General features: G+C 43.4%; 3 protein-coding genes across 9 annotated transcripts in view; all 3 read left to right on the top strand.

The window, feature by feature from the left end:
- Nucleotides 1–25261, top strand: part of LOC112261341 (zinc finger protein 184-like) — a 307911-nt gene that overhangs the window by 248339 nt on the left and 34311 nt on the right. The gene's annotated exons all lie outside the window — the stretch shown is intronic.
- Nucleotides 196–24961, top strand: LOC112261331 (zinc finger protein 777). 5 transcript variants are annotated; one of them, XM_042330502.1, is made up of 7 exons: nt 196–696; nt 771–886; nt 1068–1226; nt 3246–3320; nt 21660–21749; nt 22145–22256; nt 22490–24961. In XM_042330502.1, the coding sequence occupies exons 1-7, from the start codon at nt 432–434 to the stop codon at nt 23440–23442; spliced, it is 1770 nt and encodes a 589-aa protein (XP_042186436.1). In that variant the 5' UTR covers nt 196–431; the 3' UTR covers nt 23443–24961. The 5 variants fall into 5 exon arrangements, with proteins under 5 accessions (XP_042186436.1, XP_042186437.1, XP_042186438.1 ...); XM_042330503.1 differs by having other exon boundaries at nt 3246–3332; nt 21672–21749; XM_042330504.1 differs by lacking the exon at nt 21660–21749 and having other exon boundaries at nt 3246–3410.
- Nucleotides 3598–7868, top strand: LOC121847798 (zinc finger protein 316-like). 2 transcript variants are annotated; one of them, XM_042330563.1, is made up of 3 exons: nt 3598–3641; nt 3923–4044; nt 5411–7868. In XM_042330563.1, exons 1-3 carry the CDS (start codon nt 3629–3631, stop codon nt 6356–6358), a joined length of 1083 nt encoding a protein of 360 aa, XP_042186497.1. In that variant the 5' UTR covers nt 3598–3628; the 3' UTR covers nt 6359–7868. The 2 variants fall into 2 exon arrangements, with proteins under 2 accessions (XP_042186497.1, XP_042186496.1); XM_042330562.1 differs by lacking the exons at nt 3598–3641; nt 3923–4044 and adding an exon at nt 4051–4784.

Genomic DNA, 25261 nt, shown 5'->3' with positions numbered 1-25261 from the left:
CTCCCAGGCTGTTATCCTGGAGTAGGATCTGGTAGGGCTAAGGTCGTGGGATAGGGTTGGTTGGTTTTTGGGGTATAGTGGTGTATATGTGTAGGGTTAGATGGTGGTGCGATTTACTTTTTTACTTTGCTTGAACAATTTTTTTGTGACAAAATGTGCAATTCACACTCCGACCTGTGACAGGCAGCAAAACGAATCACAGTGTCTAGTCTGCCGGAAAATCACACAAAGACGTGACCAAGAACAATTTCCAAGTTAGCGTTTTTATTGTTGTTATTTAAACCTTTATTAACACTCTTGAACTCAACATATGACTAATTTAACTGCACAGCGTCACATATTTACCTCACGTAGTGTTTAATTCGCGTTGGAGACAGGACTTGGTTGATACATGGTATATAGGTAACGCTAGCTGCTAACGTTAGCTAACAATGGCTAACTGTATGGTTTTTCACACTCAAATAGCTTCCATCATGGAGGTGCTAGCGAATGCAGCCGTGGCAGAGATTTGTAAACTCGTAGACGACGACTATGCAGTGTTTCGTTTGGAAATAACTCAAAGCCAGAAAGAAAACAGGGCATTGCGGAGGAAACTACTGGAACTGAAGGTGGCACGGGAGCGCGCTGAGAGGACAATGCGAGAGCGCGTCCTCGCCAGTCGTCCCAGTAGTGTCAGATACAGAGCACTGGCAAGAGGTACTTTACATTTAGCAGAAGGCCGAGACTTGAGCATTTACAGTATCTAACCACCACTTTTTCCCCACTCTCAGGTGAAGGCCACAGGAGTTTTGTGAAGCCAGCGGGACACAATACATGGAGAGATGACCAACCAATCACTGTTGATGAGGGGAGTGGAACCTCAACCCAGCATGTTATTGTGATAGAGGTTAGTGTTGCATAAAGAATGACAGTTACTTTGTAAATCAAATGTCCCTGTTTATTTCAGTAAGTGTTCCCCTCAGCTATTCACGTGATTACATGTACAGTACATCCACATTTACCTGCCATAGGGGAGCTTGTGAGACTTCTCTGCGAAATACTGGTAATTACCTCTCTTCTTGTGTCAGTCTGCAGAGGCTTCAGTTCTAGGGATCAAGCAGGAGAGGTCTGAAGGAGAGGAGGAGCCACGGCACAGCAGAAACATCCAGACTGGAGTGCCCCCTATAGCCACAGAGAACCCCACCACCACCCCAGCGCAGCCCAGGACCCGATGCAGCATCACGGAGGTCAGTGGAACGCCGAACGCCGTCCTCAAGTCAGAGACAGACACCAAGATCTTAACTGTACACACAGGATCTGACCACAGATCAGACCCAGAGAGACTCGGGCTGGGAAGACTGGGCTGTCGTCCTGCTCCCAGCTCAGAGTATTTACCGGTATTTCACCAGAGGACGGTTTATTCCTGTGGGGATGGTGATGCGTTTGACACTGGCGGGGATGATCCGTCTTGTTCTTACACTACAGAGATGGAACCAGGCAACATATCCTTGGGTTTAGAGACACAGACTGATCTGCCTAGAGGGGACTGGAACCGATACAGTAGTAGTGTGTACTCTGAAGGGTGCCTAGATAAGAAAGGGGAGGTTATAGTGGTAGATGAGGAGAAAGTGGAGGGTGACGTTTCTCCCACATGGAATGCAGATCGTCACCTAGGAGACAGACACTCACAGGGCAGAGATTTCTTAGATTACAGGGAAAGCTTAGAGACAAATCCAAATGTCGCCACCCACTCCCTTTTACACACGTTCAGGGATTGTGATCCAGAGTCCACGTCGATGGGGCATTCCGATTCACACGGCCTTGTCCTTTTCGATCAGGTATTAAACTCAAATGACAGGGATAGAGCCCAGACTCAGGGAGGGGGGGACACATCAGGCAATAGTAAAGAGAAACGGTTCCTCTGCATGTTCTGTAACAAAGGCTTCAGCTGCCCTCAGAAGGTGGAGATCCACCAGAGGGTCCACACAGGGGAGAAACCATTCAGCTGCCCCCAGTGTCACATGTGCTTCGCCCAGGCCTGCAGCCTGAAGAGGCACGAGAGGGTCCACACAGGGGAGAAACCCTACAGCTGTCCCCAGTGTGAGAAGAGGTTCTCTCGCCAGCACCAGCTGAAGACGCACCTGAAGGTCCACACGGGAGAAAGGCCATTTGCCTGTATGCACTGCGGGAAGAGGTTCTCAGAGAGAAGATGCCTAAGGATACACCAGCAGAAAAACCATTCCACTCTATAACATAGAAAGTAACCATTCCACTCAATGGCTTCTGATGTTTAGATTTAACCCGGCATTAAAGGTAGACTCAGCGAGATGATGAAATGCACAAATTAAAAACAGCAGTAATGGGTCAATTTCCTCAAGAACTAAGAACGTTGACGTGAGAGGCTAAACTTCTCTGCGGTTTTGGTCCCACAGCTGTGTGCATGCGGGGGTACTCTTTGTGACTAGGTGAGACCAAAGTCTTGCATCGCACTCATCGCAATATCTGCGGTGCTGCTCCTGGCAACCTCATAGCGCTGAGTCTTCCTTTAAAGACGAAGGTTCATTTTCATTGTTGTCAGCAGAAAAGATCCACAGATGCATTTGGAATAACGAGAGTAACAGATCAATGTTCAATGTCAGTCAATGTTGAATATTCCTGAGTAAAATATTGCTTGCAGACATTGTGTGATAATAAGCCTAAAAAGTCTATTACATATTGTGTTGGTACTGTGTAGGCTACATGATGTTAGGAAATGCCTGTTTCATTACTTCCATTCAACTACTATTTTTTTCCCAAGACACTTTTAATGAGAAAATGAATGCATCATTTTAGTTAAGACGTATGTGTGGTTTTCATATGATGTATTTAAAACTTGTTTAATAAACACAAAATGGGACTTTTCATCCTAAGACTTTCATTTAGACTCTCTTTAGTACACATCACATCTGATCTCACCGTATTCTGCATAAAAACGACAGCACTTTATAACCAATATACACTTGATAAATATACCTACACACTAACAAACACTTACTGTACACATCAAAATAGTTTCGTCAGGTTTGTCTGACTATAGCTGACTCATATTTACCCACATCATATTCATGTCCACCATGATGAGTTTAACAATAATGAAGTCCTTCTGTAACTACAGTATAGGACTCATGTAGTGGGGATGGGTAAACACTCCATGTTGAAAGTGTTTATCTGTGTACGTACCTGAGGGAGTGTATGTCTGTGTAATCTGTATCACCTGTCTCTTCCAGGAGGGGGAGGGTCCAGAGGTGCTGCTGGTGAAGGAGGAGGGGTGTGAGGAGGGTCTGGGGAACCCTGAGGGGACCATGATCATGGAGGTCAACCCGACTACACCTCCTCTTGAACGCACAGAGGAACCAGCTGAGCAGCACAGGACCACACACAGTCTCACTGAGGTACGGATAAAGGCCAGGTCTCGATTAATCACTCATTGTCCAATCAGAAGATGCTCCATAGCAGGGTGCTGATATCAGATGTCTTGATCCAACATCCTCTCACTCTGTATCTCTTACAGCCAGTAGACATGGAGGATGGGAAGCCTGATCTGCTGCTGGTCAAAGAGGAGACAATAGAAGACGAACCAGAGAGCATTGACCTGCTGAGTGGACTAAAGATGGGGGAGCAAGGTAAGGGAGAAATACATATAGCCTACATACAGTAATAGATCTTCAATGGGAATAGTAATACATATAGCCTTCATACAGTAATATGGGAATGGTAATGCGCCTGGCTATTGTTTTTTTCCTAATTTTCCTTATTCCTAAACTGAAATCAGTACAACTTATGTTTACATACAAAAACAGACATTATAATGTATTAACTTGACCAGGTAATTTACAAAAAAAAAACTCCATATGTAGAGTTCTCTGCCATGTTTTAAAGTCTATTTTCTAACCTCTTCCTGCAGGTGGTTGGCTGGAGACTGATAGTGGAGACTGGGCGGCCATCTTGGATTACCAGACGGGTGCAGCCAAGGGCCCAGGGGACGACATCACAGAGCAGGCCAGGACCAAAGGCGACATAGTTGAGGTCAGTGAATGGGACAGCGTTTTCAACTCTGGGCTGAGGAACAATACTGTTAACCACAACCAGAAACAGACAGTCAAACACAAAACAACAACTGAACTCCATAACAACAGACTGGATGAGACCAGGGCGAGACATAGATTTGGTCTGCGGGGACAGGGAGGTGTGCATATGCGGCGGGAGAGAACAGACGGACTCGGCTAGCGATGCTCTTTCCTGCTTCTATAGTTGTGATTCAGAGAGACTGATGGCACCTCAGGTTAACCTAACAGGTGCTGCCTTCAGCCTGCCTTCTATAGGATCTATCAACTGGAACATGGACCCTGCAACAACACAGACACTCCCTGGCCTTTGTCCTCCTCACACTCTCCTAATGTTAAACCAGACCTCAGACAAGCTATACAAGCCCATTGACAAATTACAGTAGTAGTGATGCTATCAGCAGATGTATTGGCAAGGAGAAGCGTTTCCTGCGTTCGTTCTGTGGGAAAGCCTCCGGTTTCCCCAAACAAGCAGAGATCCACCAGAAGATGCACACGGGAGAGACATTGTTGGGGTGCCACCGGTCCTGGGCCAGTTTCTCAGACACATCCAACCTGAAGAGGCACCAGAGAGTCCAGACAGGGGAGAAATCCTACAGCTGCCCCCGGTGTGAGAAGAGGTTCTCCCACCAGCAAAATCTGAAGGTCCACACAGAAGAGAGGCTGTTCGCCTGTACACACTGTGGGAAGAGGTTCTCAGAGGTACACCAGCAGAAAATGCACACACCCCATGTATAATGTAATGTAGTACTAATTAGTATGTTTGTAGTTAATTCTGTTGGTTTAGGAAGTCGTAGGGAACTGGATGAGGTGAACTGAGGAAAGAATGAGTATGATGAGGCAGAGTAGATTATGGTGATGGTTGGTGTGATGGTGTCTGTAAAAATGCTTCACTGATGAAGAGTGACAACCTTGTCCTGTTTGACACTGTGGTTTATAGTGAAATAATGATTGTGTCTTGTTACATTTATCCTTCAAAGTATTTAAAAATGCATTCTATCAGTGAAGCTAACTTCACGTTATGAATGTGTGACCAGTTGAACTGAATTACAAAATTGACTGACAATTTTATTTATTTTTTAATTGCTGCGACTGAGTTTCCCTTATCTCAGTGGAACCAAAACATTATATATAATTTTTTTATCAACACATATGGATACTTTTTATAATAAACTCCAATGGCTCCATATTGTTAGGTACTTTGAATCCATTGTTAGAGATGGGCTTAACTGTGGTTAACATTTTATAATATAATGTCATGTTTCCGTGTGTACAGGAAAGTTTCTTATATAAAACTTTATACTTTTCTATTCAATTTGTGTTTAAAGTCTGCAGTCCATGAGGACCTGCTGATATCCGGTGTTGCTGGCTGGAAATACTGGACCTCTGAGGTGGCTGGTCACAAACCCTGGCCCCGGATCAGAACCCTGGATCAGGAGCCATCGCTCTTCCTTCCCGAGTCGGAGCCAGGACCCAACGTAGAGGGGCAGAGACTCCACCACCACACAGAACACAACCAGTGGACAGAGGGACTGAACAACCTCAGTCCTGGTGGTCATCAGAGAGACAGAGGCTCCAGTCAGGGATCCAGTCTGCAGCCCAGACCCTTCTCTTCACAGTCTCAGTGCAGGGATGAAGCAGGACCTGAGGCTGATAGAGATAGACCCTCCTGTTCCTATGATACAAACACCACAGTATCCATGATGAACAGAGCAGGTCACCCTGGGCTTCAGCCTTCACAGAGAGTGATGGGAGACCCCCCTGGTGGTAGTCTAACAGGAAGTCTGTCTTCTCCTTCAGGTTCTCGTCTAATGCCTTGTGACTGGGTTCATAGAAGGCCTGGGACTGGACCTGGGTCTAGCCTTCCTCAGATACCTCAAGGTTACCCCACCAATACAGACAGGGTCAGGATGGGTGTTCACCACAAGAGGTACCTAGCCTATAACACAGCACACAATCCCAACAACACCCAAACAATGGCTAAAGGTCAAGGAGGGAGCTCAAAGACTAACAACCTGAGGGCGATGGCTCCTGCTTCTACCTCCTCTGGTGTCATTGGGTCACAACGTAAGAGGCCAAGCAATAGGACGGACGCCGACAAGCTGTTCTCCTGCTCCACGTGTGGGAAGCGCTTTGCTGAGGCAAGCTATGTGAAGGAGCACCAGACCGTTCACACCAAGGAGAGGCCCTTCAAGTGCAAACTATGTTACAAGAGCTTCTCCTTCCGGAGTAGCCTTATCAGACATAGGAGTGTCCACAATGGGGAGAAATCATAGCAGTGTGTCTTCAGATGTACGCAGGGGATGTCTGGAAACCATTCTTTAGCTGACATATTATAGTTATCATGTGAAGTGTCCTGGAGTAAGAGCAGTGGTGTTCTGGAGGATGTACGCAGGTGGCCATATACCCACTTATTTTTCAGTGGGCAATGATTATAGTCGCTTCTTAATCCCCACGATGCCTATCAAAGTAGTGCAGTGGAGGTATAGACTGTGTCAATAAAGCTGATGGAGCAGATCTAGAATGTTTATCTTACAATGTTTATCATTTATTATTTATTCACATCTTCGCAATGTGGACACGGTGGTAGGCCTACGGGCAAATGATCCAAAATGCAATTTGTGGGGGGAAAAACTTGGCTACTTCAAAATGGAGATCGACTCAGTGGCGCTGCCCATGCTGCCACAGACGCCATAATGGCACGGATACAATGATGAGGCCTCTTTCCATCTCTAAGTTTTGGCCTGACTGTGAAAGACCAATATGGATTCTATCATTTTAGGGCGCCTTCGCATTCAGGATTTTTTTTGTTGCACCACTTCACCACTGGGTAAGAGGACAGTTAACCACTCATTAGCCCTTTGTTAACTTGTCATTTGAAACAGGATTGTGTAAATACCTGTTTTTATAGAGACAGTAAACCAAGGCTAGAACAAGGACAGTTGAATACTTACCTTGCTGAGGTGATGTAGATGGAATAAAGTCATTATTTTGTATTTTATTTCTTGCTAACACTGTTCTTTCTAAACAAGTCTGCTCTCAGCTTGAAAGATACTGATCATAGGAGATTTTGGAGCTCTATTTTCGCCTGGCGTTATGGCAGGGCAAGCTCACGTTAGTTCAAATGTTACTATGTTAAAAACTGACACTGGCGTTTTCCACCCCATGCGCCAGGTTCAGCAATTTTTGTCTAATCTCAGCTCATTAGCTCTGAGGTGGGAGGGGTGGTAATATTTAAGGTGTGTCGTTGAAAACAAGTGCAAAAGTCACAATTTCATGCAGCGCATATCGAGACATTTAAAACCAAGGAAAAGCAGGTCATAGTTGTAACTGGCATGGATTTTGTGAACGGAAGTGCAACCTATCCAGCTGTGACGCAAATTGCCCTTCTACTAATGGAACAAGAGAAGATATGTGCTTTTTGTGCTGGTAACCCTTGTATTAATAAACAAGGCTTTTTTTTTTGTCCTGCCCATTGGGTTTGCCAAGTAGCCAAGCCTATCAATAAAGGGTTTTGCTCGTGAGACTGCTTAGATATACAGTGCCCTCTGTAATTTTTGGGACTGACAGATTTTTTGTTGTTTTGGCTCCGTACTCTAGCATTTTGGGATTTGAAATTATACAATGACTATGAGGTTAAAGAGCAGACTGTCAGCTCTAATTTGAGGGTATTTTCATCCATATTGAGTGAACAGTTTAGCACTTTTTGTACATAGTCCCCCCATTTTAGGGGCTGAAAATGATTGGGACAAATTCAGTTATGTGTATTAAAGTGGTCAAAAGTTTTGTATTTGGTCCCATATTCCTTGCAAGCAATGATTACACCAAGCTTGTGACTACAAATTTGTTGGATGCATTTTCTGTTTGTTTTGGTTGTGTCAGATGATTTTGTGCCCAATAGAAATAAATGGTGAATAATGTATTGTCATTTTGGACTCACTTTTAGGCTGGGTTTCTGCACTTTCTGCACAGCACTTTGAGATATCAGCTGATGTAAGAAGGGCTATATAAATACATTTCATTTCATTTGAAGACACAGCAAGACACTTCCCCCCAACTTGTTGCAGAAGGATCGGTTGCATGCTATAAGGGACAGGTTCGAGGTCCTCTGCCGCAGTACAGCTCATTCGCTGCCAGCTGCTGTGGCTCACCATGTTTAAAACTGCTCATCAGCGTCACCATTAGCATGAGCTTTCACCATCAGCGTCGGAGTCGCCATCAGCCCGGGTCTCGATCCCTCAGCTGTTAAGATCCAGCCTGCTCCTACCTTGGAGCTCAAGGTAGTAGTGGGGCCTACTACAGCCACTCCTACCATGGAACCTCAGCCTTCCCCAGGGCCAGAGGAGCTGTCTGAGCTCACCCTGGGGGAGCACCATACCACTGTGCTCCAACTGACTCCCTCTGTGGCATCCCTCATAGTGGTTCCAGTGCCTTCTCCAGGGATGGAGGAGCTGCCAGGGCTCCCACCCTGAGGGAGAACCCCTACTCCTACTCCAGCCGACACCTCAGAATGTCAGTTGGTCCAGATTGTGGGAGCCATGCCTGCAGCTGCTGTAGGCAACAAGTCCAGCCGTGCCACTCAGATCTCTCCGGTCCCTGTCTGGTGGGATCTGCTAAGTCCCATCTTCGATGTCCAGCCTGCTGCTGTCTAAAGACATCTCCCTGCTTCTCCCTGGGGGCCCCCTCCAGTCTCTGCTGCAGTGGTTTGGTCCATGTCTGTTGTCCAGGCCCTGTCAGCCCCTGGCTGTAGGGACCTGCCGGTCCCAGCCTTGGTGTTCTTGCTAGCCCCTCCTGACCGACGTGTTCAGTGTCCTGTCATAGGAAACACCTCACCCTCTGTCCTACTTGGTCCTCAGTCTATAGCCCCAGTAGGTCCAGAGCATAATAGCCCTCAGTTCCCTGATCACCTAGTGGCTTCACAGTTTCCTGCTATGCTAGGTCCCCAGTCTCCTATCCCAGTAGGCCCACGGCTCTCGGTCCCAATAGGTCTAACTCCCCCTAGCTCAAAGTCTGTAGCCCGGTCAGGCCCAAGTTTCAAGCTCGGTCAGGCCCCAAGTCACTAGCTCTGGGCACTCAGTTTCTTCACGACCCAGGGTCTAGCTCTCTTCCATCTTTGAATATTTAGCAGGTAGCCTAGTGGATAGAGTGGTGGGCCAGTAACCGGAAGGTTGCTGGATCAAATCCCTGAGCTTACAAGGTAATAATCTGTTGTTCTGCCCCTGAGCAAGGCAGTTAACCCACTGTTCCCCAGGAGCGGAAGACGTGAATGTCAGTTTAAGGCAGCTCCCCGCACCTCTCTGATTCAGAGGGGTTGGATTAAATGCGGAGGACACATTTCAGTTGGACAACTGACTAGGTATCCCCCTTTATCTCCCTCTCTTTCAGGTGTGCAGCTGTCTCTGGTCATGTGATCTTGAGCCGTCGCTGCTGTGGAGATCAAGCCTACCTCAGCTCCTGTCCTGGGGGCCACTCCTGTCGCTGATGGGGCGGCGTCGCAGTCTTCACTCCGGCCCAACCTCATTATCTGGGGCCTTCATCTGCTCGTCCTGCCTGGCCCCCACCTGTCCCTTTGCCTGGGTCCGGCAGTCACCGCCATTTGCTGCTTCGTGGCTTCAGCCACCTAAGTATCCAGCCGGAGAGTTATTGTCAAGCTCTGCAGCTGCAGCCCTGCGGTCTCCAGTCCTAAGACCCTTGTTCAGCTCTGCCGCTGCGACCTCCAGTCCTGGTGTCCTCAGCTGACACCATGCCGGGTGTGAAGATAACTCCTGCTCCTCACCTGGGGACCTTATAAGCCCTCACTGCCGAGATCCTCCTGTTGCCTGTTTCTGTGCAGAGGGGGCGGCCGCCACCGGATCTATCGCCGCATCCTGATGGCTCCCCTCTTCCAGAACCGTCTCACAGCCTGCACTGACCCCCACCATGTCACACCCTGGTCTGGGGACCTCAGGCACCTTTGGGACAGGGCGGCCAGGTACACCAAGAGACAGGACATCTGTTGGACCAGCTGCCCATCTGATCTACATCTCTGCCTCGCTGGATGACCACAAGTCTTCAAGTCATCTCTCTCAGTGAATGTCTGTCTACCCTTGCTGCCCTTTGTTGTTGATTTAAAATTTGTACAACACATTTGGTGGTGACTGTTAAAAATGGCCAGCTTTCTAGCACTCCCTTCTGGTTAGTTTAGTCAGGCAGCTTAGTTTCCTTTTCTACAGCTTAACCCTGTTTTTCACTATTTGTAACAATATATTTCCATATTGAAGACATGCAAATGACCTGTTCAATGTCTCTAAAGAAAATAATAAAACAATGTATTTAGCAAAGATAGGATTGGCCTACATTTTGTTATTTTGTTTCTGAAGGCTTTTTAACAAACTAGATTATAAGGGACTAATGGCGCATTCACGTCATGTCGGAAGCTCTGAAATTTCAGACTTGCTTAATCGCTGTAGAAAGATGATACCGGAGTTTTCCAAGAACCAATGGGCACATACCATTAATATATAAGTCTAAAAATGTATAAAGTAACTGCACATTTTCACATTTTTAAAGGGGCCATCTGCAGTTTCTACATGCATTTTTGTTCTCATAAATGAATATGTACCCATTGATTCTTGAATAACATAACTTAGAATTGCCTCATGAGCTTAGTTCAACTGTCTAACCCCATCAGAACCCAAAATATATAATTGTTTTACTCCAATATTTGTAGACAAAGTAAATGTAAACAAGAACGATATAGCCTCAACATGGTTAAAACTAGAATTTTGATATCATTGATTTTTATTTTAAATACGTCTGTTAAGAACAAATTCTTACAATGACGGCCTACCCCGGCCAAACCCAGACGACGCTGGGCCAATTATGCGCTGCCATATGGGACTCCCAATCACGACCGGATGTGATACAGCCTGGATTCGAACAAGGAATTGTAGTGATGCCTCTTGCCCTGAGATGTAACGCTTTAGACCGTTGTGCCCGAGTGGCTGGTCAGCCCTTGCATCCTTAGCTTTGTCTATGAATTTGAGAGCGGCTACATTTTTCCAACCCTATCCCTAAGCTTTTTACAGAAACAGAAGAGGAGACTTCCCTTATTGTTTCAAACACTGATTGGCGCTTTAATGTGTAACGTAATAAGCAGTACCTTATTTGGATTTCAAACAGCTCGCATACGTTTTTCATTTCACCACGCCCTTTGAGCAATGACGCGAACCAATAAGATCCTTTCTCTTATGTGTAAACGGAAGTGAACATTGACCAAGAACAACTCCCACGTTAGTGTTTCATTTTTGTTACTTAGACGTTTATTAACACACGGAAACAAAACATATTCATATTTTAACTGAAAGCCGTTTAATTCGTGTTGGAGACAGGACTTGCTTGATAGATGTTTTCTAAGTAACGCTAGCTAGCTGCTAACATCAGCTAACAATGCCAATGGATAACTTTAACGGTTTGGGCTTTCACACTCAAATAGCCTCCATTATGGAGATGCTAGCGAATGCAGCCGTTGCAGAGATATGTACACTCGTAGACAACGACTATGCAGTGTTTCGTTTGGAAATAAGTCAAAGCCAGAAAGAAAACAGGGCATTGCGGAGGAAACTACAGCTACTGGACCTGAAGGTGGCACGGGAACGCGCAGAGAGGACCATTCGAGAGCGCACCCTCGCCAGTCGTACCAGTAGTGTCAAGATCCTTGATCGGTACAGAGGAATGGCAAGAGGTACATTTTGCAGAAGGCGGGGGCTGTCGCCCCGTTCTTGTCTTCATATAGCTCAGTGCCTGTTGCCCGGTTCTCCTCTGCACATGTGTTCAGATGTCTTGGGTCAGTTTTTGGACAGTATGCAATAATTCCCCAGATTACTACACTACATGACCAAAAGTATGTGGACTCCTGCTTGTCGAACATCTTATTCCAAAATCATGGGCATTAATATTAGAGGTCGACCGATTGTGATTTTTCAACTCCGATACCAATTATTGGAGGACCAAAAAAGTCGATACCGATTAATCGGCCAATTTATTTGATTTGTAATTATGACAATTACAACAATACTGAATGAACACTTATTTTAACTTAATATAATACATCAATAAAATCAATTTAGCCTCAAATAAATAATGAAACATGTTCAATTTGGTTTAAATAATGCAAAAACAAAGTGTTGGAGAAAGTAAAAGTGCAATATCTGCCATGTAAGAAAGCTAAAGTTTAAGTTCCTTGCTCAGAACTTGAGAACATATGAAAGCTGGTGGTTCCTTTTAACATGAGTCTTCAATATTCCCAGGTAAGAAGTTTTAGGTTGTAGTAATTATAGGACTATTTCTCTCTATACCATTTGTATTTCATTAACCTTTGACTATTGGATGTACTTATAGGCACTTTAGTATTGCCAGTGTAACAGTATAGCTTCCTTCCCTCTCCTCTCTCCTCCCTGGGCTCGAACCAGGAACACATCGACAACAGCCACCCTCGAAGCAGCTTTACCTGCATGGGAAACAACCACTCCAAGGCTCAGAGCGAGCGAGTGACATTAGAAACGCTATTAGCGCGCGCTAACTAGCCAGCCATTTCACTTCGGTTACACCAGCCTCATCTCGGGAGTTGATATGCTTGAAGTCATAAACAGCTCAATGCTTGATGCACAACGAAGAGCTGCTGGCAAAACGCACAAAAGTGCTGTTTGAATGAATGTTTACGCGCCTGCTTCTGCCTACCACCGCTCAGTCAGATACTTAATGCTTGTATGCTCAGTCAGATTATACGCAGCGCGTGACACGCTGGATAATATCTAGTAATATCATCAAGCATGTGTAGTTAACTCGTGATTATGATTGATTGATTGTTTTTTATAATTTAAGTTAAACTTTTTATGGCTGCAGGGGCAGTATTGAGTAGCTTGGATGAAAAGGTGCCCATTGTAAACGGCCAGCTCCTCAGTCTCAGTTGCTAATATATGCATATTATTAGTAGTATTGGATAGAAAACACTCTGAAGTTTCTAAAACTGTTTGAATTATGTCTGTGAGTATAACAGAACTCATATTGCAGGCAAAAACCTGAGAAATTCCACTTCCTGTTTGTATTTTTTTCTGGGGGTGGCAGATTTTCAACCAAGTTCTCATTGAAATTACAGCGAGATATGGATGAGTTTTCACTTCCTACGCCTTCCACTAGATGTCAACAGTCAATAGAACTTTGTCTGATGACTAATGTGAAGGGGGGTCGAATGAGACAGGAAATAGTCACCACTGCCACGAGTTGACCATGCTTTCACCATGCGCGTTCACAGGAAGGACCTGCGTTCCACCGGTCATCTGAAGTCATTCTTATTCTCCGGTTGGAACGTTATTCAAGATATATGTAAACAACATTCTAAAGATTGATTCAGTACATCGTTTGACATGTTTCTACTGACTGTTACAGAACTTTTGGACATTTCGTCACGTTATAGTGGACACGCTTTGTGACTTTGGAATTGTTTACCAAACGCGCTAACCAAAGTAGCTAATTGGACATAAATAACGGACATTTTCGAACAAATCAAGCATTTATTGTGGACCTGGGATTCCTAGGACTGCATTCTGATGAAGTTCATCAAAGGTAAGGAAACATTTATCATGTATTTTCTGGTTTCTGTTGACTCCAACATGGCGGCTAATTTGGCAACTGTTCTGAGCTCCGTCTCAGATTAGTGCATGGGTTGCTTTTTCCGTAAACTTTTTTTGAAATCTGACACAGCGGTTGCATTAAGGAGAGGTATATCTATAATTCCATGTGTATAACTTGTATTATCATCTACATTTATGAGCATTTCTGTTGAAACGATGTGGCTATGCAAAATCACTTGATGTTTTTGGAACTAGTGAATTTAATACACCAATGTAAACTCAGATTTCTTTATATAAATATGAACTTTATCAAACAAAACATGCATGTATTGTGTAATATGAAGTCCTATGAGTGTCTTCTGATGAAGATAATTCAAGGTTAGTGATTAATTTTCTCTCTTTCTGATTTTTGCGAATGCTATATTTCGCTGGATAATGGTTGTGCTTATTGTGGTTTGGTGGAGACTTAACATAATCGTTTGTAGTGCTTTTGCTGAAAAGCATATTTGAAATCGGACACTTTGCTGGGATTAACAACAAGATTAACTTTAAAATGATTAAAAAAACACATGTTTTAGGAATTGTAATTATGAGATTTCTGTGGTTTGAATTTGGCGCCCTCTATTTTCACTGGTAGTTGTCATATCGATCCCGTTAGCGGGATTGCAGCCATAACAAGTTAATGCTAGCTAGCAACTTACCTTGGTTTACTGCATTCGCGTAACAGGCAGTCAGTCTCCTTGCAAGGAGGCAGGTCGTTATTGCGTTGGACTAGTTAACTGTAAAGTTGCAAGATTGGATCCCCCGAGCTGACAAGGTGAAAATCCTTCGTTCTGCCCCTGAACGAGGCAGTTAACCCACCGTTCCTAGGCCGTCATTGAAAATAAGAATGTGTTCTTAATTGACTTGCCTAATTAAATAAAGATTAAATAAAAGATAAATAAAAAATCGGCAAAATCGGTGTCCAAAAATACCAATTTCCGATTGTTATGAAAACTTGAAATCGGCCATTACGATTTAATCGGTCGACCTCTAATTAATATGGAGCTGGTCCCCCTTTGCCTCATGAACTTAGATCAACTGTCTAACCCAATCAGATCCCAAAATATACAATTGTTTTATTCCAATATTTGTAAACAAAGTAAATGTAAACAAACACTATATAGACTCAAAACATGGTAAAAACTAGAATTGTGATATAATGGATGGTCCGTCCTTGCATCCATAGCAAAAGCGGTTACATTTTTCCAATCCCTTCCCTCAGCTTGACATTGCCCTATGTAGGGTGCCGTTAAACAGGTGTCCTGACTATCTGTGGTCACTAAAGATCCCATGGCACTTATCGTAAGAGTAGGGGTGTAGCTATACCCCAGGTCGTTGCTGTAAATGGGAATGTGTTCTCAGTCAACTTACCTGGTAAAATAAGGGTTTAATAAATAAATAATAAATAACAGCCTCCACTTTTCTGTGAAAGCTTTCCACTAGATGTTCAAACATTGCTGCTGGGACTTGCTTCCATTCAGCCACAAGAGCATTAGTGAGATAGGGTACTGATGTTGGGCGAGTAGGCCTGGTTCACAGTCGGCGTTCCAATTCATCCCGAAGGTATTTGATGGGGTTGAGGTCAGGGCTCTGTGCAGACCAGTCAAGTTCTTCCACACCGATCTCGACAAACCATTTCTATATGGACCGCTTTGTGCACAGTGGCATTGTCATGCTGAAACTTGAAAGGGCCTATTCCAAACTGTTGCCACAAAGTTGGAAGTACATAATCGTCTAGAATGTCATTGTTAAATCAATTAAAATGTTTTTTTGTCACATGCACCGACCTTACAGTGAAATGCTTACTTACAAGCCCTTAACCAACAATGCAGTTTTAAGAAAAATAAGTGTTAAGAAAGTATTTACTAAAATATACTGAAGTTTTTTTTAATAGATGTCGTTCAATTGGTAATATTCATTTTTGTCTTCTTCGAATGCCTCTTAAGTGGAAAGTAATCTAAAAGTAATTGAAAGTAATCAGATTACGTTAATGAGTTTGGGTAATCCAAAAGTTACATTACTGATTACAATTTTGGACAGGTAACTCATTCCCGATTTACATTTAGAAAGTAACCTACCCAACCCTGAATATTCTAACCAGAGGCGCGCATCTTTTGGATGCAGATTGCAGAATAAAAGCAGGTCAACCAGTCCTCACTCAGCGCCACAAAGAAACATTCATTGGTTGTTGTAACCACAGCAATATATTTTTGGGTTGTCGTACACTTACAGTGTTGTTTTGATTATTGCTTGAACAGTCACCAACATTATATTTGGTTGTAATCTTTGTACAATATCTACTTTGGATGCAGCAGTTGTTAACTAGAATGCTGACTCTCGTTCACATAGGCTGTAGCAAAGTTAGCCAAAGAGCCATTTTACTGGGCCAAGTTGAAGTGTTTTTTTAAAAGTATAATGCAGTTGATTTGAGATGACACAAACATTATGTTAAGCAGGACATTCATATGAGCCTTTATAATCCAAAAGTAGTTTGCAATGCATTCATAAGAAATATGTAAATAGATTTTTTTGGGGGGGGCGACGTTCTATGACAACTCCGCCGTGTTCTGCAACCAAATTGTGCATGTCGCCCTCGTGCAGCAATGTTTGCAAACACAGAAAGGGGTCTTTATACCTTTGAGTAGACAATAGCTAACCTAACAACCTATTTTCCCCCAATCACTTTCTCAGGTGAAGGACATCTCACTGGAGGCCACAGGCGCTTTGAGAAGCCAGCGGGACACGATACATGGAGAGATGACCAACCAATCACTGTTGATGAGGGGAGTGGAACATTAACCCAGCACGTGATAGAGGTTAGGGTAACAATGTTGCATTAATAATTACAAGTACTTTGTAAATCAAATGTGGCTGATTTATTTCAGAAAGTCTCCACTCAGCTATTTACTTGCTTACATGTATATCTGCCATAGGGGAGCTTGTGAGACTTCCCTAGGACATTGTTATCCAATTGTACTCATGTACCAGTAATAACCTCCTCTCTTCTTGTGTCAGTATGCAGATGCAGAGACTGCAGGTCCTGGGGTCAAGCTGGAAAGGTCTGAAGGAGAGCAAGCTCCACTGCACAGCAGAAACATCAAAACTGGAGTGGCTGGAGCGACCCCAGTAGCCACAGAGGACCCCACCACCGCCCCAGTGCAGCCCAGGACCCAACGCAGCATGACGGAGGTCAGTGGAACGCAGATCTCCGTCCTCAAATCAGAAACAGACACCCAAGGCTTTAACTGTAACACACAGGCCCTTACACACAGGATCTGACCACAGATCAGACTCAGAGAGACTGGGTCTGGGGAGACTGGGCTGTCCTCTTGGTATTTCACCAGAGCCAGAGGACGGTTCATTCCCATGGGGATGGTGATATGTTAGAAACTGGTGGTGGTGATCCTTCTTGTTCTTACACTACAGAGAAGGACTCTGGCAACATGCCCTTGGGTTTAGAGACACAGACTGATTTAGAGGGGACTGGAACCGGTACAGTAGTAGTGTATACTCTGAAGGGTGCCAAGATAAGAAAGGGGAGGGTCTGGTCGTAGATGAAGTGACTGTGAAGTTCCTACAACATGGAATGCAGATAATCACCTAGGTGACAGACACTCACAGGGCAGAGATTTCTTAGATTACAGGGAAAGCTTCGATAAATGTCACGAAACGCGTTGAGGGATCGCGACCCAGTGTCCACCGCGATGGGGCCTTCCGATTCACGCGGCCATGTCCTTTTCGATCAGGTATTTAACTCAAACGACATGCCTAGAGCTCAGGCTCAGGGAGTCGGAGCCACATCAGGCAATCGTAAAGAAAACTGGTCTTCTGCATGTTCTGTAACAAAGGCTTCAGCTGCCCCCAGAAGGTGGAGATCCACAAGAGGGTCCATACGGGAGAAACCCTACAGCTGTACACAGTGTCACATGCGCTTCATGGAAGCTGGCACCCTGAAGAAGTATCAGAGGGTCCACACAGGGATGAAACGCTACAGCTGCCCCCACTGTGTGAAGCGGTCCTGCCACCAGCACCATCTGAAGAGGCACCTGAAGGTCCACACGGGAGAGAGGTCGTTCGCCTGTACGCTAAGGGAATGGAAAATAAGTCTGGAAACACAGCAGATTGGCAAACATTCAGCAAATTGAGAAATCATGTAACTAAACTAAACAAAAAGAAGAAGAAACTATACAATGGAACAAAGATAAATTATATAAAGAATTATAATAAAAAGCTTTGGATTTCTTAAATGAAATTCGAGGCATTAAAGCTAACTCTGCTCCATCCTTCATTAAGGCTGATGGCTCATTCATAACAAAACCCTTTGATATTGCCAACTACTTTAATAACGTTTTTGTTGACAAGATTAGCATGACATGCAAACAAGAAATGCTGAGCCTTCATATTCATGCATAACACACCAAATTATGAAAGACAAGCGCTGTAGCTTTGAATCCTGCAAAGTTAGTGTGGAAGAGATTTTTATTTTATTTTTAAGTGTGATCTATAAATAAGGACAAACCACCAGGAACTGACTACCTGGATGGTAAATTACTGAGGTTTGTTGCGGAATATATTGCGACTCCTATTTTCCAGATATTCAATCTAAGCCTAGAAGACAGTGTGCCCTCAGGCCTGGAAGGAGACAAAGGTCATTCTGCTGCCCAAAAATAGCAAAGCACCTTCGACCAAATACTATGTTATTTTACAGAAAACAAATTAACAACAGACTTTCAGCATGCTTATAGGGAAGGGCACTCAACATACTCGGCACTGACACGACTGATGACAAGAAATTGTTAAGAAGATTGTGGGAGTTGTTTTGTTAGACTTTGATCATAACATATTGCTGAAAAAACATAGGTGTTATGGATTAATATCCTCTGCCTTATGGATGGACAGTTATCAATCCAATAGAACACAGATGGTTTTCTTTAATGGAAGCCTCTCTAATGCAAATTTGATTTTGTGTGGTGTACCGCAGGGCAGCCGGCTTGGACCATTATTGTTTTCTGTGTTTACTTATGACCTTCCACTGACTTTGAATAAGGCCTGTTTGTCCATGTACAATGACGACTCAACAGTATACACTGCTGGTGCAAAATAAATAACTGACACCCTTAACATAGAGCTCCAGTCAGTTTTATAATTTGGTAACTAGCAGTAGTCTGGTGCTAAATATCTCAAAAACTAAAATCATCATTTCTGGTAAAAATCACTGGCTCAACCTTAAACCTCATTTGGATCTATTATTGTAAAATGTGGCAATTGAGCAAGTTGAAGAGACTAAACTGCTGCGTGTCACTCTAGATAGCAAGATATCATGGTCAAAACATATAAACTCAATAGTTACTAAAATGGGAAGGCGTTACTCAGCTTTCTTGATACCTCAGTCAACCAGGCAGGTCCTACAGGTCCAAGTTTTGTCGCATCAAGACTACTTTCCTGTTGTGTGGTCAGGTGCGGCAAAGAAGAACATAGGCAAATTGCAGTTGGTCCAAAACAGAGCAGCAGGTTTTGCACTTAGATGTACACAGATGGCGAATGTCAAAGTTGAGGAGAGATTGACTACGTCACTGTTGGTCTTTTTGCGGGGTGTTGATGCGTTGAAGGTACCAAACTATCTGTTCAAGCAGTTGGCACACAGTAACTTATCTGTATCACACAAGACATGCAACCGGAGGTCTCGTCAGTCTCCAGGTCCAGAACAGAGGCTGGGAAACGCACAGTATTAAATAGAGCCATGACTAAATTGAACTCTCTGCCCCAGGTAACTCAAGATAATAAAAAAAACAGATTAAAGTACAACAGTGATTGTAAAGAGACACACAGACAATTCTATTCATTTTGTATTGTATTACGTATTGTATTATGCATGTGATACGACTGTGATATGTGGTCTCGCCTGACTATCTTAAGATGAATGCACTAGCTGTGGGTCACTCTGGATGGGTGCATCTGCTGAATGACTCAATTGTAATGTAAATGTAGTGGTATGTATGTATGTACACTGAACAAAAATATAAATGCAACATGTAAAGTGTTGGTCCCATGTTTCATGAGCTGAAATAAAATATAACATTTTCCATACTCACAAAAAGCTTATTTCTCTCAAATTTTCTGCACAAATTTGTTTACATCCCTGTTAGTGAGCATTTCATTAATACATCCATCTGACAGGTGTGGCATATCAAGAATCTGATTAAACAGCATGATCATTACACAGGTGCCCCTTGTGCTAGGGACAATAAAAGGCCTCTCTAAAATGTGCAGTTTTACCACACAACACAATGCCACAGATGTCTCAAGGGAGCGTGCAATTTGCATGTTGACGGCAGGAGTGTCCACCAGAGCTTTTGCCATAGAATTTAATGTTCAATTCTCTACCATAAGCCACCTCCAACGTTGTTTTTAGAGAATTTGGCTGTACGTCCAACCGGCCTCATAACTGCAGATCACATCGTGTGGGCAAGTGGTTTGCTGTTGTGAATAGAGTTCCACATGGTGGCGGTGGGCTTATGGTATGAGCAGGCATAAACTACGGACAATGAACACAATTGCATTTTATCAATGGCAATTGGAATGCACAAGAATACCGTAATGAGCTCTTGAGGTCCATTTTATGAAGGTATCTGTGACCAGTTGTGAAATCCCTAGATTAGGGCCTAATGAATGTATTTCAATGAATTGATTTCCTTAAATGAACTGTAACTCAGTAAAATCTATACAATTGTTGCATTTATAATTTGGTTCAGTATATATTTATGTATATCATGTATTTTATTTGTTGTTGTGTTTTCTGCTTGGACCCCAGGAAGAGTCACCGCTGCCTTAACAGCAGCTCATTGTGGATCCTAATAAAATACAAAATAAAAAAATAAACAGCAGTAGTGTGTCCTTTTCTGCAACAAATAAGAGCGTTGTGTGATATAATGAATAAGCCTAAAAAGTCTAACATATTGTGTTTGTACTGTGTAAGTTATATGATGTTCACAAATGCCTATTTAAATGCCTATTAATACTTTCATTCAACCACTTAATGTTTTTCCCAAGATGCTTTTAATAAGAAAATGAAAGTAGTTTATCAAGTTCATGCAGAATTGTAGTTGAGACATGTATGTGGTTTTCAGATGGTGTATTCAAAACTTGTTTATGTTTAATAAACACAAAATTGGACTTTTCATTCTAAGACATCCATTGACAGTCTCTTTAGTATACATTACATCTGATCTCACCCTATTCTGCATACACACGACAGTAGTTTTTCCTGCTTGAAGTGGATTTAACAAGTGACATCAAGAAGGGATCATAGCTTTCACCTGGTCAGTCTGTCATGGAGAGAGCAGGTGTTCCTAATGTATTGTACACTCAGTTTATGTCCACCTTGATGGTTTTAACAACAACAAAGCAACACTAAACATGTCGAGACAGGAGATCTGCTTGTTCAAAGTTTGGAATTTCAGTTGATTGCTATAGCGCCCTCTTGGGCCAATCAGTGTCATTTTGTAAATGCTAGGGCCCGGTTTCCCAAAATGGTGCTAATGATGAACTTAGCCTTAAGATGCTTTTGGGAAACTGGGACCCAGAGCTCTATGGCAAGATGTTTCATTAATCCAACTTTAGTAAAATTCGGGCCAGTGGTGTCTGAGATATTACGTGTGACTAGCGTGCGTACAGAGACAGTTCCATAGTCCCCTCTCCGATTTCATCGTGGGGGACAATGAAGTCATTCTGTAACTACAGTATAGGACTCAAACGTAATGGGGATGGGTAAACACTCCATGTTGAAAGTGTGTTTATTATGTGTGTGTATGTACCTGAGGGAGTGTATGTCTGTGTAATCTGTATCACCTGTCTATTCCAGGAGGAGGAGGGTCCAGAGGTGCTTTTGGTGAAGGATGAGGGGTGTGAGGAAGGTCTGGGGAACATGGTCATGGAGGACAACCAGACTACACCTCCTCCTGAACCCACAGAGGAACCAGCTGAGCAGCACAAGACCACAAACAGTCTCACTGAGGTGAGCCCACTGTAAACTACTGTCTGCATGGTATTAGGTCAGAGCTCGGATCCACAAAGCCTCTCATTGCATGAGTGCAGGTCTAGGATCAGTTTAGCCGTTTAGATCATAATGAATAAGACTATGTAGACAGGTGGGGACATGATCCTCGATCAGTATTTCTACTCTGAGACTCTTTGTGGATACGGATCCTGGTCTTGATTCATTTTGTATGAAGTGTGGGACCATGTCTTTGAATGATCAAATCATTAAAGAGTATCAAGTAATAAAATCAACTAACATGTTTGCATAGCACTCATAGAAATCCCTCATTGCCCAATCAGAAGATGCTTCATAGCAGGGTGCTCGTATCAGATTTCTTGATCCAACATCCTCTCACTCTGTATCTCTTACAGTCAGTAGACATGGAGGATGGGAAGCCTGATCTGCTGATAGTCAAAGAGGAGACAATAGAAGACGAACCAGAGAGCATTGACCTGCTGAGTCAACTAAAGATGGGAGAGCAAGGTAAGGGAGAAATACATATAGCCTACATAGAGTAATAGATCTTCAATGGGAATACCGCCTGGCTATTATTTTTTTCATTTTCTTCATTCATAAAATTAAATCAATTCAACTTGTGTTTACATACAATAACACACAATATATGAACTTGACCAGATAATAGATGTTTTTAAACTCCATATGTAGAGTTTTCTCTGCCATGTTTGTAAAGTCTATTTTCTAACCTCTTCCTGCAGGTGGTTGGCTGGAGGCTAACAGAGGAGACTGGGTATCCATCTTGGATTCCCCCTACCAGGAAGGTGCAGCCAAGGGGCCTGGGGACAACATCACTGAGCAGGCGAGGACCAGAGGCGACATAGTGGAAGTCAGTGGATGGGACAGCGTCCTCAACTCTGGGCTAGGGAACACCGCTGTTAACCACAACCAGAAACAGACAGTCGGACACAAAACAACGTCCGAACTTAGTCTCCATGACAACCGACTGGCTGAGACCAGGGCGAGGCGTAGATTTGGAGGTGTCCCTATTCGGCTGGCGAGAACAGACACAGACTCGGCTAGCGATGCTCCGTCCTGCTCCTATAGTTGTGATTCAGAGAGACTGATGGCACTTCAGGTTGACCCCCTAACAGGTGGTGCCTTCATCCTGCCTTCTATAGGATCTATCAACTGGAACATGGACCCTGCGACAACACAGACACTCCCTGGCCTTTGTCCTCCTGACACTCTCCTAATGTTAAACCAGACCTCAGACAATGCCAGTGCCTCAACACCAAATGGCTATACAAGCCCATTGACAAATGAGAGTAATAGAGATGGAGTCAGTAAAGGTGGCAGCGCCAAAGAGAAGCGCTTCCCGTGTTCATTCTGTGGGAAAGCCTTCAGTTTCCCCAAACAGGTGGAGATCCACCAGAGGATGCACACGGGGGAGAAACCATTCGGCTGCCAACTGTGCCGGGCCAGTTTCTCCGACTCGTCCAACCTGAAGAGGCACCAGAGGGTCCACACAGGGGAGAAACCCCACAGCTGCCCCCAGTGTGAGAAGAGGTTCTCCCGCCAGGACCAGCTGAAGATGCACCTGAAGGTCCACACGGGAGAGAGGCCGTTCGCCTGTACGCACTGTGGGAAGAGGTTCTCAGAGAGGAGCTACCTTAGAATACACCAGCAGAAAATGCACATGGCCCATATATAGAGTATAGGGACATGTAACGTAGTATTAGTAAGTTTGTTAATTCTGTTGGTGTTGGATGTAGAAGGAACTGGATGAGGTGAACTGAGGAAAGAATTAGTAGATGATATGGTGATGATGGTTGGTGTGATGCTGTCTGTAAAAATGATTCACTGATGAAAAGGGACAACCTTGTCCTATTGTTTGAATTTTGGTGTTTTATAATGAGGAAATGTTTACTTGACATGAAGCTGTGTGTAATGTAATGTTAAACCTTTTCCAAAGTATTCTAAAATTAATTTGATCAAAGTGAGGGTACCAGATTTACAGAAAATATCAATTTTTACCATACAAGTTGTTCAACATCATACAACTCTTTTTAATTACTCATTTTAAAGCAGTCTTTTTAATTACATTTTTTTAATCATCACTTTGTCTAATAATTCACTGTGTGTTTGTTTTTTTTAATAGAATGCCAAAATATATATTTTTATAATTTATTTCCCTGAGACTCCACTGAAATGCTCAGTCTGATTGTGTGGAAGTTAGGAATCAAATTTGAATATGAAATTATATATTTACATACACAGCCCTGATTGGCTGATAGGAGGGTGTAGATAACTTCCACAGGTGTGTAGGTTACTTTGTCTTGTCATGAAAACAAAAGTAATCTTAATATCATTGTTGTACGTTTTCCAATAGGTCACCAGAAGATGCAGGACCAGAACAAACATTTTGCATGGTGGACCATCCTGGCCTATACCCTGTCTGCCGTGTACTGTAGATATGTGGTAGTAGGGGCCTGAGGGCACACAGTGTGTTGTGAAATCTGTAAATGTGTTGTAATGTTTTTATTGTATAAACTGCGTTAATTTTGATGAACCCCAGGCAGCAGCTAATGGGGATCCATAATAAATAAAACAATTCATTGCAGAATGCAATGATTATCTACAGGGCAGTCTATATGGTATAATCTTCAGTATCATCAATAAAGCATAGAATCAATCAGATCAAGCGTTAACTGGCGATACCGGATGTTTTTGTGGTGTCGGAGGTGGAACTGCGTTGCAGCTGTCAAATCGGTGAGCAGCTGCTCTTGTGATTATGGTCACGAAGCCACACCCGCCCCCTTGATTTAGTTCAAAACAAGAAAGGGTAGACTATGTAGAAATAATTACATTCAACTTGAAAAATCATTCAACTAAATAATGAGGATCTCTATCATCCTAATCGGGGTGTAGATTACATTTTACATTCCAGTGTTCAAACGTGTAAACAAGGCTGTATATTATTTCTGTTAATGCGACTGCGTGCAGCCAATGGCAATGTCCGCTTTAGTTATATTGCTAGGAGCCCCTTGTGGATTTGACAGCTCTAACACAGTTCCACCTCCGACACCACCAAAATAACTGCTATGTGAATGTCGACAACATTTTACGAAATAGACTTTGTGATGATACTGGAGATGATAACTGATTTACATTTTTCAAATGAATACACAGTTTGGAATGTTTTGCTGTTGAAAGTAAATAAAGAAACCAGACTGCAATGAAAGATTGTTGTCATTCTTCATAAATGATCCTTTCAGTTATTGACATAACATAATAAACAGATCGTAAAAAGGGTTATAATGAAAGTCTAAATCATGGCATGTAAGTGTCTTTTCAAGTTATGTGCTCAAGCCAGACGGATTACCAGGACGTGTACTCAAAAGCATGTGCGGACCAACTGACAAGTGTCTTCATTGACATTTCCAATCTCTCCCTGACCGAGTCTGTAATACCTACATGTTTCAAACAGACCACCATAGTCCCTGTGCCCAAGAAAGTGAAGGTCACCTGCC

The sequence above is a fragment of the Oncorhynchus tshawytscha genome, linkage group LG11, assembly GCF_018296145.1.
Source record: "Oncorhynchus tshawytscha isolate Ot180627B linkage group LG11, Otsh_v2.0, whole genome shotgun sequence".
Taxonomy (NCBI): Eukaryota; Metazoa; Chordata; class Actinopteri; order Salmoniformes; family Salmonidae; genus Oncorhynchus; species Oncorhynchus tshawytscha.
Note: the sequence above shows the minus strand (reverse complement) of the source record. Positions and strands in the feature narration are given on the sequence as shown.

Bases quoted from the DNA above. Each gene is read 5' to 3' on its own strand.
- LOC121847798 (XM_042330562.1), top strand. From the start codon at position 4,572: ATGCACACGGGAGAGACATTGTTGGGGTGCCACCGGTCCTGGGCCAGT. The intron at 4,785-5,410 runs GTACACCAGCAG...TTGTGTTTAAAG, and splicing joins GTGGGAAGAGGTTCTCAGAG to TCTGCAGTCCATGAGGACCT.
- LOC112261331 (XM_024436599.2), top strand. From the start codon at position 11,511: ATGCCAATGGATAACTTTAACGGTTTGGGCTTTCACACTCAAATAGCC. The intron at 11,806-16,426 runs GTACATTTTGCA...TCACTTTCTCAG, and splicing joins GTACAGAGGAATGGCAAGAG to GTGAAGGACATCTCACTGGA. The intron at 21,750-22,144 runs GTGAGCCCACTG...TATCTCTTACAG, and splicing joins CCACAAACAGTCTCACTGAG to TCAGTAGACATGGAGGATGG.